A 12,549-nucleotide genomic window follows, 5' to 3' on the forward strand; every position below is an offset into this window, starting at 1 on the left:
CCTAAATCTAACCTGAACTTCCCCTGTTTCAGTTTGAAACCATTTCCCCTTGTTCATCACTACAGTCCCTGATTAAGAGTCCCTCTCCAGCATCCTTATTGGTCCCTTTCAGATACTGGAAGCTGCCCTGAGGTCTCCACACAGCTTCTCTTCTCCAGGCTCATCAGCCCCAATGTTCTCAGCCTGTCTTCAAACGGGAGGTGCTGCAGTCCCCTTATCATCCCCATGGCCCTCCTCTGGACTTGCTCCAACAGCTCCATGCCCTGCTTATGTTGAGGACACCCCAGTGTTTGCAAATAAAGCACTGAAATGTCTCTTGATGCATTGGTATATCTCTTTGTGGTTAAAAGCCAGTTCTTCTCCCTGCAGTAACACCTACAAAACAGCCTCATCTGTCTCTGCTCTGAAGGTGCATGACCAGGAAAATTCCAGAGTTCAAGACAAAGATTACTTCCAGTGATCCCAGGCACAAATTTCATATCTCACCCAGGCCTTGCAATTCCTAGGTTAGGCTGAAAATGATCATGCAGGAACATCTGAAAGCAGCACATCAGTGACTTTAACAGAGGTAGTGATCTGTATTAAAAACACTGCACCACAGCCAGACCCAGTAAGGTACAGAAGATTTCACTGGCATCCCTACCCACAGAAGAAACTAAGTATCTATTAAGAAAGTTCTCTCTTCCTGCATTGCAAATCTCCTTTTGCCACAGAGCATCGCTTATATTTAATTAGCACAGCAAAATTATTCCTTGTATCTGTGGCATGCTTGCTCTTTTTGGGAACCTCAATGAAATGCCCTCTGGAATGCTTATAATTAAAGGAGAAAATAGACTTCAAGTTTGTAAAAATTAAGGTCTTCAGGCACTACAGGTCATAAATGTCTATGTATGTGAGAAGAAAATATTTCATTTTGGTGCACGGACCATACTGCAAACAGCTGCAATGAAAGATTCGTATCTCTACATTAACATCCTACCTATAAGGTACTGGGCATCCACAGAGCTCACTCCCTTTCAGTGAAGTTGGACTCATGTCTTTTCAGCAGGTATTTGGTGCTACAGGGCAACAAATCAGGGGTGGACCTGAAACTGCCAGCGAAAGAGAGGGGTATCAGCGAGACTGCTATCTCTAGAACTGTCCAAAAGAGACTGAGACAGCAATACTTTGAGCTAGCCAAGTATGGCCCCTTCTTTTCTCCTCAAACTGCCTTAGCTGCAGTAGCATTGAGGCAAGGAGCAACTCAACTTCATGCTAATGACAACTTTTTGGCAGGAATTCCTCCAGGTCTTTTGGCACTCAAACAGTTCCACAGCCTGACTTTTCTCTCCTGTGCAGATACCTGTCAGAAATAATGGGATTCTGGATTCAGTGGTCCTTGTGAGAATTTTATCAAGGCAGAGCTAGAATGGGAAGGTGCAGCTTTAAAGTCAAGTCTCTTTTTAAGGATCACACCTCCTTACCTCTCCCATCTTTCAGTCTTTTCTCATGGTCAATTTAAAATGTCTCCACATACAAAGTGCAAAAATTCAAATAGCTTTATAAAAAGTTACTACACTTTTTTTTTTCCTCTTGTACAATCATAGAGTTCTCTTGATGAATTTAATTATTGCATTTAATGGACTGTTATCAAATGAACTGTGCATTTGCTGATCATGTAGATCACGTATATGTTTTTAAATATGTGCTGTCATGCATTCTTTGAGTAACATCTCCAAAGGCTGAATCTACCAGAGGACAGATGGCTGTGTGAAGCAAAACATATCTTAGTAGGTTCTTTAAAGGCTCACCTGTTAACAATGAGAGTATCTATAGTTAGTTGACTTTTCTACTAGTGAAATGACTGGTGTTGTACCCATCATTAATCCTTTTCCTCACAGAACTATTGGTTCCACTTAAGATAACAAAGATAACATTAATCTTATAATCACTGTTATTATTGTCTTCATTATGGTTGGACTTAATGATCTTAAAGGTGTTTTCCAGCCTAGTTGATTCTATGATTCTCCTCTTACACGTTGTTCCTTGAGCACAGTTTCTCTTGTCCTGGCCCTAGAGATCCCACTAAGCACTGCCACAAATTACCATGAATTACAAGGCAGGTATTATTAGGCCGCTAATATTGCCATGCATCACACTCGGGCATTATTTCTGATTGCTTTATGCTGCTCTCAGCCTAGTAAATCTAAAGGAAAAAATAGTGTAACATCCTTCTCCTTCCAGCACCTCAACAGTTTTGGAAAGGGTTCTTGGCTTCATGGTCGTTGACCATCAGCAAGCTTTTCCCTTCATGAAAGCATAGATTACAAAAGCTTTTGTTCTCCCAGTCACAGAAAGTTTAGCAGCAATGATAACAAAGGTATTAAGGTAACATTCTGAAGTGTCTGTGTACAAGAACAAAGTGGGAGAGTGAGGAGGAATGAGACAGTGAAAGACTTATGCACGAAATATGATAATATCGCTCTTACCTTGCTCACTTTCCTCTGGTCCAACCTCCTAAAATTAAATCAGTCTACCCCTAATGAATCCAGGCCTGTCTTTCTTTTCCCTCACATGGCCCAAAGGCACCCAGGGGAGTACTCCTTGATCAGTTCAGATGGCAGGCAACAGCAAGCTAATCAAAGACTGTAAATGCAAAATATGGGATAAATTGCTGGAGGGGAGTAACTGCTGCAAAAATAATGGCATTTCATAACAGCAGTTAACTTTGTGTGAGAACTACTCACACCAAAGTTATTTGGTTTAGTTGCTGAAAAAGCAGTCAATTGTTTCCGTTTTGATTCAAGTAACTTTCACATTTATTCCAGACCTGGGTTTGCTTTATCCAGTTAAATATTCATGAGTCATGATACTGAATATTTACTTCTCCCATGACAGTTGTTTTCTAAGCACAATTCTTTGCTTAATATGTTCTGACCTCCTGTATATTTGACAGCCTGTTAGGGGTTTTATTCCTCTGGAAGTAATAAATGAGTTCTATTTGTTATATTTTTATCTTTTCTCAAGAATATCGGCCAGAAGCAACTTGGGTTGCATTTGAGACATTAAAGATTTTTCCAGATTTCATCATAAGTCTTTGGCTTGAATAAAAAAAAACAGATCTCTGATTTTACACACAGAGTATCATAAAATCCACAACTCACACACAAATGGAGCAGGCAAGAGCAGCTGCAGCAGCTGGAGTGCACGACCACTCTATGAATAATACTCAGAACTACCACAACTATCTGGAAGTCATCAGGGAACCCAAATAAGATCAGATAGTCAAAGCAACTGAAGCATGGTTGCTATTTATTGCCTCACAAAATACACAGACATAACAATATAATCTTTTCTAAACTGTTGCCACTGAGCTAATGTGCTGGAATTCTACCAGGAACAAAGTCCTCTGGAAGAGCTGCTATTTAAAACAGAGGTTAATATAGCACTGTTCCACCTCTTTGAGGTCATTACACGATTAACACCAGTGGGTTTGGTAATAGCAGGGTCTTTGCAAAAGTTGCCTTTGGGAAATTTTATTCTGCCTTTTAAAATGTACATTTCATTAGCTGCCTCCCAACCCCTCTGTTGCAATTACTGGAAAGATATCAATGTTAACATACATCAACATTAACATATACAACATTAATTGTATATCAACAAATATACAATTAATACTGCAGCATTAACTGCTTAATGTGATTTTGGTATTAACTGGCACAAATAAATAAGCTGTAAATTAATGGCCTTTTTTTCATGTTGTTGAACACCATGAAAGGAAACAGGAACTTAATCACACCTAAAGATACCAGTACCAGGAATCTCTACCATGTTTCCACAACGGCAAAGTTAATTTTGAGCTTTCTGGAAAACTGAAAATGTGTCTGGTTTTGTACAGAGCCTGACCATGACTTCCGCTACATGAGATCAAATCATTTGGCAATGGAACTGCATATCCCTACATTTTAAAGAAGTTTCACTAGGTGGTTTTAAATTTATCTTTGTAAATTTCCCTTGATTTTAAGGAAAACAACAGGCTTATTCTCTCCTTATTCTCCATATACTTTAAATTAAGACCTTGTCGGTAAAAAGCTAGCAAGAGAATTGAGCCTTCCTGAGTTCCATTCATTTTAGTAATCTCTGAACATCACTGTGGAAGGATTATTAATCCTAGCAGTCCTCCCTGCATAGCATTTTCTTTCAGTCCAGTCTCAAAAAGGAGACAAAACCCTGTAAATTTTCAGTCACTGTTCCATGCTAGGGAGCAAATGAACAATGAAAATGTTTTATCCTGACATGAAAACAGTTCCTGAAGTTATGAGAACAAAAGCGCAGCCATTTGACACTTACTAAAACCACTAATGGCCTGAGGAATCAGATCTGACTCCATGCATTACAGCAGTTTAGGGGACACGCTTTAAGTGGTATGTCAAAACCATCTAGGCCTTGTCCATTCCCTAAAATGGAACACGGCTAGAATGTTTCAGCTAGAAGACCACCAGCTGTAAAGCACTTTATCTAAACTCAACACTGCTGGTAACAGTATGGTCATCAGCAATGTCTCATTCTCAGGGTAAAGCTACAACAAAACCATCTACAAGAAAATAACTGGAGAATCAGGCTAATCATATCTTTCCCTTGTTAAATGATAGAGAACCACTAAAGGCATGTGCATTGTTACGTGCTGAATCTTGAGGGACTGCTGCAGAGACTTTGGACCGTATGTCTTCTCCTGCTAGGCACCTGGCCGATGGGCTAAAGCCTTGACATCCTACTCAGGATGCTGCAAGAGACAGAAACAGCCTCAATAGTTTGACAGGTCAAGCAGTTTCCTGGAAGCTTCCCCTTTTCTGCACTACCTAAGCACAGTAAGAAGATAATGGGACACCAGAATTTAGCTTACCAGGAGAACATGTAATAAAATAAAGGCCACCCTCCGCTTGCAGCCAGAAGGCACAAGCACACACATCAGACCTCTCCCACTCTGCATATCTGTCCCCGCTGTTTTGCACCTCCTGGGCTCATACAGAAAGCCACACTTCTCTAAGTGAGCCACACACTGTGTGCACAGGAGATCACTGTGTTGTCTCCCTGTACACTTGCATGCTCAGATGCGTGCCGGGGAAGATGCAGTCCCCTGACAGGCACATTCTGTGGGGTCTGGAACAGTCGGACAGCAGCCACTGCCTGGCCCCATAAGCACCCCTGTCTGCCATGGGACACACCAGATCTTGGGGAAGATGTAAGATCTCCCTCAGTAAATATGCGGACAACATCAAGTTGGCTGGGAGTGTTGATCTGCTGAAGGACAGAGAGGGTCTGCAAAGGGATCTGCAAAGCCTGGATCAATGGGCTGCGGCCAATGGTATGAAGCCCGACAAGGCAAAGTTCTGGGTCCCGCCTTGGGCCACAACAACCCCATGCAATGCTCCAGGCTTGGGGAAGAGTGGCTGGAAAGCTGCTCATGGTAAAGGACCTGGTGTTGCTGACTGACAGAGCTGAACATGACCAGCTTGTGCCCAGGCAGGCAAGAAGCCAACAGCATCCTGGCCCGCATCAGCAATAGGGATCAGGGATCAGCAGCAGGATCAGGGGAGTGATTGTCCCCCTGTATGCAACACTGATGAAGTGAACCTCAAATCCTGTGTTCAGTTCTGGGCCCCTCACTATAACAGAGACATTATGGCGCTGGCGTGGGACCAGAGAAGGGCAACGGAGCTGGTGAAGGGCCTGAAGCACAAGTGTGATGGGGAACGGCTGAGGGACTGGGAAGGGTTAGTCTGGAGAACAGAAGGCTCAGGGGGGACCTTATCGCTCTCTACAACTGCCTGAAGTGAGGTTGTAGTGAGATGGGGTTGGTCTGTTCTCCCAGGTAACTTGTTGATAGGATAAGAGGTAACAGCGTCAATCTGCTCCAGGGAGGGGTTAGGCTGGATATTAGGCACGATTTCTTCACAGAGAGGGCGGTCAGGCACTGGAACAGGCTGCCCAGGGCAGTGGTGGAGTCACTGTCTCTGGAAGCACTCAAAGAACATGCAGAGGCCCTTGGTGACAGGATTTAGTGGTGGCTTTGGCAGTGCTGGGGTAATGGTTAGACTTAATAATCTTAAGGGTCATTTCCAACCCAGTTGATTCTATGATTCCATCTGCACTCGGATGAGCACCCAGAGACCAGACAGGCCCTGTTCAAAACAAGTTTATCTGCTTGAAAAGAGCAGTTACAAACCCCACCAACTTTCATAAACACATCAAACAAATAAATGGGAGTTATTTCTCAGCATTTTTCCAAACCAAAAGCCACATTTACTTTTAAACAGGCAACATTTCCCCAAAATGGCACTAAGGGGCTTTTTCATTACTCCTGCAGTGCTCCAAAAGGCACATTATTAATTCAAATGCCCTGCATCTCAGACGTGTTGCCAGTCAGGGGGTAAGGCAGAGTGTGTTGGTGCATTGCATTGGCTTCCAGGTGAAATGAGACATTTGAGAGTCATCTGCTGCTAATGGGAAATGTTCTTCATTTACAAACTCATATTCCATGTTTTTGTTATCTTTTACGCCCATACACAATAACAAAACCATGTAAATACCCACCCACTTCACAAATGAAAACGACAAATGAGTAGTTTTCACCTGAAAAGCCTATAAACATACAGTTAGGAAGAGCTTATTCTGCTTCCATCCCCACTGTGAAAATCCAGTCTACAAAGCTTTATAGTATCTTAAGGACCATGTCGCTAATCTGCGGGAGACATGAATTTAATCTAATGCATGAACTTTATTTGTACTTTCTTTCATGAAGACAATATGCCACAATAATATATTCCCTTTAATCATCAATCCATTTACGTAACATTCCCAGCTCCCAGTGCTAATCCTTTATGCCGCCTATTCCACAGCCAGCCCCTCTGTGAAGCCAGATTACCTGCACACGTTTGCTGGCCAGGCTTAACTGCTCATTCCCTTTTAAATTAAACTATAAAAGGAGAGATGGGCTCTTCACACAGCACCGCTAATCAGCCTGGGAAAATACATCTGTAATCCCCCCAACCTGCAAAGTTATTTCCTAAACGCTTGAGTAAACTATTAAATCACTGTGGGAGGAAAGCATTTATTCTCAGCTTCAGATTAAGCTTAATGTTCTGGGGGAAAAAAATCTGTTTTCCTAGAATGGTTTGGGTTGGAAAGGACCTTAAGATCATTCAGTTCCAACCCCTGCCATGGGCAGGGATGCCTCACCCTAGCCCATGTGGCCCAAGGCTCTGTCCAGCCTGGCCTTGAACACTGCAATTTACCACTTCCTTGGGCAACCCATTCCAGCGCCTCACCACCCACCCTCACAGTAATGAGTTTCTTCATTATACCTAACCCGAGCTTCCCCTATTTAACCCGTTACCCCTTGTCCTGTCACTACAGTCCCTGATGAAGAGTCCCTCCCCAGCATCCCTATAGGCCCCCTTCAGGTACTAGAAGGCTGCTCCGAGGTCTCCACGCAGCCTTCTCTTCTCCAGGCTGAACAGCCCCAACTTCCTCAGCCTGTCTTCATACGGGAGGTGCTCCAGCCCCTGATCATCCTCGTGGGACGCCCCTGGCTCTGTTCCAACTCCTTCCTTCCCCATACAGTTGCGGCAGCGCTTTCGGCACACCGAGGGGAGCTCACCGCTCCTTACGTCCACGTCCCGCTGCCAGCGGCGGCCAGCCGCGACCGGCAGCAGAGGAGCCAGCACCCGGACCCGCAACCGACGCGAGAGGCAGGCCCCGGCGCGGACTACACCTCCCAGAGTGCTCCGGGGCCCTTGCTTCTCGCGAGAGGAAGCGTCGGAAGCGGCGAGGCGCGGCCGGAAGCGCTGTCGCCACCCTGGAGCCGGGAGCAGCGCCCGCAGAGCCCGCCATGGCCGAGACCGACCCGAAGACCGTGCAGGACCTCACCGCCGTGGTGAGGGCACCGGGGCCGCGGGGAGTGCCGAGCGGAGCGCGGCCCTGCAGCGGCCCCCCTGAGCAGGGGCCCGTCAGGAGCCGTGAAGCCTTCGGCCTCGCCCCGATCGTTACCTCCTGCTGCCGGGACCCGCGGCAGCTTGCTTGGCTGGGGGGGGCGGGGGGGAGGAGGGGAAGGTGAAGGGAGGTTACCTCAGCCTTTGTTGTTATAAACCGTTGCCACTGCGGAGCTGTGCGGGCGCGTCCCATGGCGGCACGAAGCCAGGCACTTCCCAGAGGTGCTGGAGGCCTCCTGTAAGGAGGAGTTGCCGGAAGGCTGTGGTTGAGAGCAGCGGTCTGGGAGAGAGGGGGAAAGGGCCGTTATTCTGGAGTCCGCAGCACGAGAAAAGCGTGGACCTGCTGGAAAGGGTCCAGAGAAAGGCCAAAAAATATGATGAGGGGGATGGAGCACCTCTGACATGAGGAAAGGCTGAGACAGTGGGGGTTGTTCAGCCCGGAGGAGAGAAGGCTCTGGGGAGACCTTGTTGTGGCTTTTCAGCCCTTAAAAGGGGCCTATAAGAAAGCTGGGGGAGACATGTTAGCGGGGCTTGTTGCAAGAGGACAAGAGGTGATGGTTTTAAACTGAAAGAGGGAAATTAAGGCTGAGGAAAAAATTCTTTATACTTCGGGTGCTAAAACACTGGCCCAGTGTTGCCCGGAGAGGAGGTGGATGCCCCGTCACTGGAGACATTCAAGGCCAGGCTGGAAGTGGTTCTGGGCAACCTGATTTAGTTGAAAATGTCCCTGCTCATTGCAGGGGGTAGGACTAGATGGGGTTTGAAGGTCCCTTCCAACCCAAACTGTTCTATGATTCTGATACCGAAACAAGTGTCATTGTGATTAACACCAGAGGTGTTAGGATTAGGATGCTGAAAGCAGCTGTGGTGGGTTTAGTCCAGGTTGTGGAGCTCAGGCATTTTTTGGTCTTAAAAATTGTTTACTGTGAGCTCAGTTCTCCTGTGTGTATATATATATACACACACACACGCAATACCTAAATATGGCATTATACTGCAGCTTTTTTTGCACAGCTGAGCTCAGCTATGAAAGAAAACATTGTACTAACACCATTACATGGGATTAAGTACTATAACAAGCTCTTTAAAGAAAACGAAATTGAATTCTTTCTTTCCATTAGGTGCAGACGTTGCTTCAGCAAATGCAGGACAAATTTCAAACCATGTCCGACCAAATAATCGGAAGAAATATCCTTTTCTAAAGTCAGGTGGTAAACACTATAGAATTGTAAGTATTTTAAAGTATATTTACAGCGGGATTTGTAAGATAAATTTAAAGTAACCTTAAGAGTTTGAGCAAAACTGTAACCAAACAAACCAATGCAACCAGTCCTGGATTGCAGTCATGTTCCTTAATTCCAGTGAACTTGATGACATGAGCTGTCGCATAGACGACCTGGAGAAGAACATTGCAGACCTTATGACACAGGCAGGAGTGGAAGAGTTGGAAGGCGAGAACAAGACCCCTGCTGCTAACAAGAGTTAAAGTGAGACAGTTGCTTGCTAGCATTGAGATAAATCTTTGCATTACTTGAAATTACTGACTTTAAAGTAGATTGACATTTTCCTTTGACTTGTGAGGGAGTCTGAAATTCATGCAGAGCAGATTTACATATGTAGAATTGTACTGTATAGAATTATGTGCAAGAAACCTTAAGAAGCTCTCCTCAGCAGGCTTCTACTAGCCACTTCACTGAAGGTGTTTTCCTTATCAGTATGGAGAAGAGACATTTTCTGTGTCTAGTTAGTTTTGAGGAAGCTGAATTCATTTGCTTGAGTGAAATCTGAAACGATGACTGCTTTTGCAGCATGGAAAGGAGGAGAGGTGAGGAAAAAGTGTTGGTGACAAACCAAACTATTCTCTTGATTTTTCCTCTTACTGCATTTGATTGAACTGAAAAGGACCGTCATCTCTTGTACATTACCAACATCAGCTCCAGCTTCCATAGCTGGAAAGCTGCTAGGAGTGTGGTGCTACTTCTCCATTTTCTGCACCCTGTATTGTTCAGCTTCTTTTTAGCTGCAAGAGCCGGTAGACTTCCTGCTGTGCACAGGGGCTGAAGAGCGAGGTACTGTCCATCAGCTGTAAATTCCTATTTGTGTAAGTTAGGAGGTTGCTAGGAGTACAACAAAAACATGTAAATAAATTCAAGTAATCAGGTAGCACTACACACAGCACTTACAGCAGTCACTAAAGGTGTTTCAGAAGATGGGAGCAGTGCAAGTGTGTGACAATGGTTACAGCATTGTCCTGGGTTCAGCTGTAACAGTTGTTTTTCTTCTTAGTAGCTGGTGCAGTGCTTTAGTCCGAGAACAATGCTTACACCAGTGTTTTAGTTCTTGCTAAGTAATGCTTACCCCAATCAAGGACTTCTCAGTCTCACTTGGTCTGCCAGTGAGGAGGGACACAAGAAGCCGGGTTTCACCTCAGTTTGCATAGAGCTTGAATTTTGTCATCCATGAAACCTAAATTAAAATACTAGATGTATCATGTTAGATTAAGGTTTTTTTAAAGTGGAACTGACATGTCTCAGCTTCTCTTGGGTTTGAGATTCTCAGGTCACATCTAGAGTACTATGCAGCTTATGTAGTGGGCATGTACGCGTCTTGCTTGTTAAGGTACCTGTTTTTTGTAATACTTTAACAGCAATGCAGATTATTTTATCAATGCAAATTATTTTATCATGTTTCCCCAACAGGTTGCCAGTAACTGAAGATGAGTCCTGAAAGACAACTTTTTTTCTTTTTTTTCTAGAAATCCTTGGAATTACAGAACAGCTTTTTGCATCTACTGTGTGTAAAAGCATTTTTATATTGTTACAGAGCTTGCATTCCTGATGTATATTGTATAGCTACGGATAGGTAATTTATATTTTGATTTGTGTACCGTAATTTAACTTTTTGAATTCTTGTTACGAGGATCAATTAGTTGTGTTATTAAAACACAGATCTTAGGATCTCAACTACTGGGTGTATTTTTTTGTGAAGTCACTTTTTCTTATACTTTTTCTAGATGTTTAATTTTTGATAGCTAAAGGTATAGTGACTCCCATCAAATAGGAATCTTAACTTGTCCTGTGTAACTTTGTGAAGTGAGGCACAAGACTAAAACTTAACATTAATCTTAGCTCTAAGCCTCAGTCACTCAACTAGATGGGGACTGTGTGTTGCTTTCTCATACATGTAATAAGGTGATTTTTGGTAAACGTGAGACTAATATGCAAATCATATCTCTTATTCCTGGTATTATCTTACTTGTGTGTTTTAGAACCAGAAATTTAGATTTAATACTAGAGATGTGTGTACGCAGTTACGCAACCACTGCCATTCAGGTCTGTTTGTTAGACAGATAAGGAACTATTGACTATGAAAAAATCTCACTGTGGAATTTTAAGTTTTTTAACACTGTAAAATTCTACTTTGAAACTGTGTCATTTAGCATCACCTGTGAACAATAATTGTCATTAGAACAGTAGGCAGAATAGGGATGGGATTGAGAATATCTGTATGTGGGCTTACAGTTTAAATCCCTGGCTCGTTGCACAAAATGGTTTGCTAACAAACCGATGACATACTGAGTAACAAAAAAAAAAAGGAGTTAGAATTGCAAATCCTTGCTTCTCTTTGAATAACAGCTAGCTAGAGTTCTTCAAAATAGTTGATTTGGAAAGTTGTTCACTTTACTAGTCACATCCATGTATATGGGTCTGGAGTTTGATGGCTTACATTAGGGTATTTTGGCAACGGAATATTTAGAAGGGTTTGTACTATGTCACTTGTGGAGAAAAATGACCAGTGTTGGACACAACTGACAATCACTGCAATGCTTTTCCAGCTTGACACACAAATTTAAAAAGGCACTTATGCCAGTCAGCAGTTACATGTGGACCACACTTAAAACTGCTCTTTGAATGCCACCACATTGGCACCTATGTATTCTGAAAGCAATATGACAGGTCATTTTTCAAAGCTGGGGATGCTAATAAAAGGTCATAATGGGAATTTTATGAATATTGGAAATGTATCGCTATACATTGAAATACCAGCCTGGGGATCTTTGTAATGTCACTTAAAAATCTAATAAAACTACCGTGGTAACAAATAGTCAGCTTGTATATATTAAAAAAAAATCTGGCATACATGTGCATGTGTTGTGGTTTAAGCCCAGCTGGTAACAGAACCGTGCAGCTGCTCGCTCACTCCCCACTTTCTTCCCCCTGCTCCCGGAGGGATGGGGAGGAGAATCGAAAGAATGTACCTCCCATGGGCTGAGATAAGAACAGTTCAGCAACTAAGGTATAACACAAAATCACTAATGCTACCACCAATAAAAATAATGATGAGGGAAATAACAACAGGAGAGAATATAACTACTTACCACCCGCAGACTGATATCCAGCCTGACCCGAGCAATGATCTAGCCGTTCCGGGTAACTGCCCCCAGTTTCTATACTGGGCATGATGTGCTGTGGTATGGAATATCTCTTTGGCTAGTTTGGGTCAGGTGTCCCGTGTCTGCTTCCTCCGGACTTCTCCTCTTCCCTGGCAGAGCATGAGGCTCAGGAAGTCCTTGGTTGAA

The 12,549-nt window shown here is 43.7% G+C and overlaps 1 protein-coding gene across 2 annotated transcripts; it reads left to right on the forward strand.

The window, feature by feature from the left end:
- The first annotated feature begins 7,802 nt into the window (after positions 1-7,802).
- Positions 7,803-12,072, forward strand: HSBP1 (heat shock factor binding protein 1). Of its 2 annotated transcripts, none has more exons than XM_065662855.1 (4): positions 7,803-7,915; positions 9,092-9,158; positions 9,338-9,457; positions 10,726-12,072. In XM_065662855.1, the coding sequence occupies exons 1-3, from the start codon at positions 7,871-7,873 to the stop codon at positions 9,454-9,456; spliced, it is 231 nt and encodes a 76-aa protein (XP_065518927.1). In that variant the 5' UTR covers positions 7,803-7,870; the 3' UTR covers position 9,457; positions 10,726-12,072. The 2 variants fall into 2 exon arrangements, with proteins under 2 accessions (XP_065518927.1, XP_065518926.1); XM_065662854.1 differs by having other exon boundaries at positions 7,805-7,915; positions 10,670-12,072.
- The last annotated feature ends 477 nt before the right edge of the window (positions 12,073-12,549 follow it).

Source organism: Lathamus discolor, chromosome Z, assembly GCF_037157495.1.
Source record: "Lathamus discolor isolate bLatDis1 chromosome Z, bLatDis1.hap1, whole genome shotgun sequence".
In the NCBI taxonomy this organism is placed as follows: domain Eukaryota; kingdom Metazoa; phylum Chordata; class Aves; order Psittaciformes; family Psittacidae; genus Lathamus; species Lathamus discolor.

Coding starts and splice junctions, on each gene's coding strand:
- HSBP1 (XM_065662855.1), top strand. CDS start 7,871: ATGGCCGAGACCGACCCGAAGACCGTGCAGGACCTCACCGCCGTG. Junction 7,916..9,091: donor TGCAGGACCTCACCGCCGTG/GTGAGGGCACCG, acceptor TCTTTCCATTAG/GTGCAGACGTTGCTTCAGCA. Junction 9,159..9,337: donor CGACCAAATAATCGGAAGAA/ATATCCTTTTCT, acceptor ATTCCAGTGAAC/TTGATGACATGAGCTGTCGC.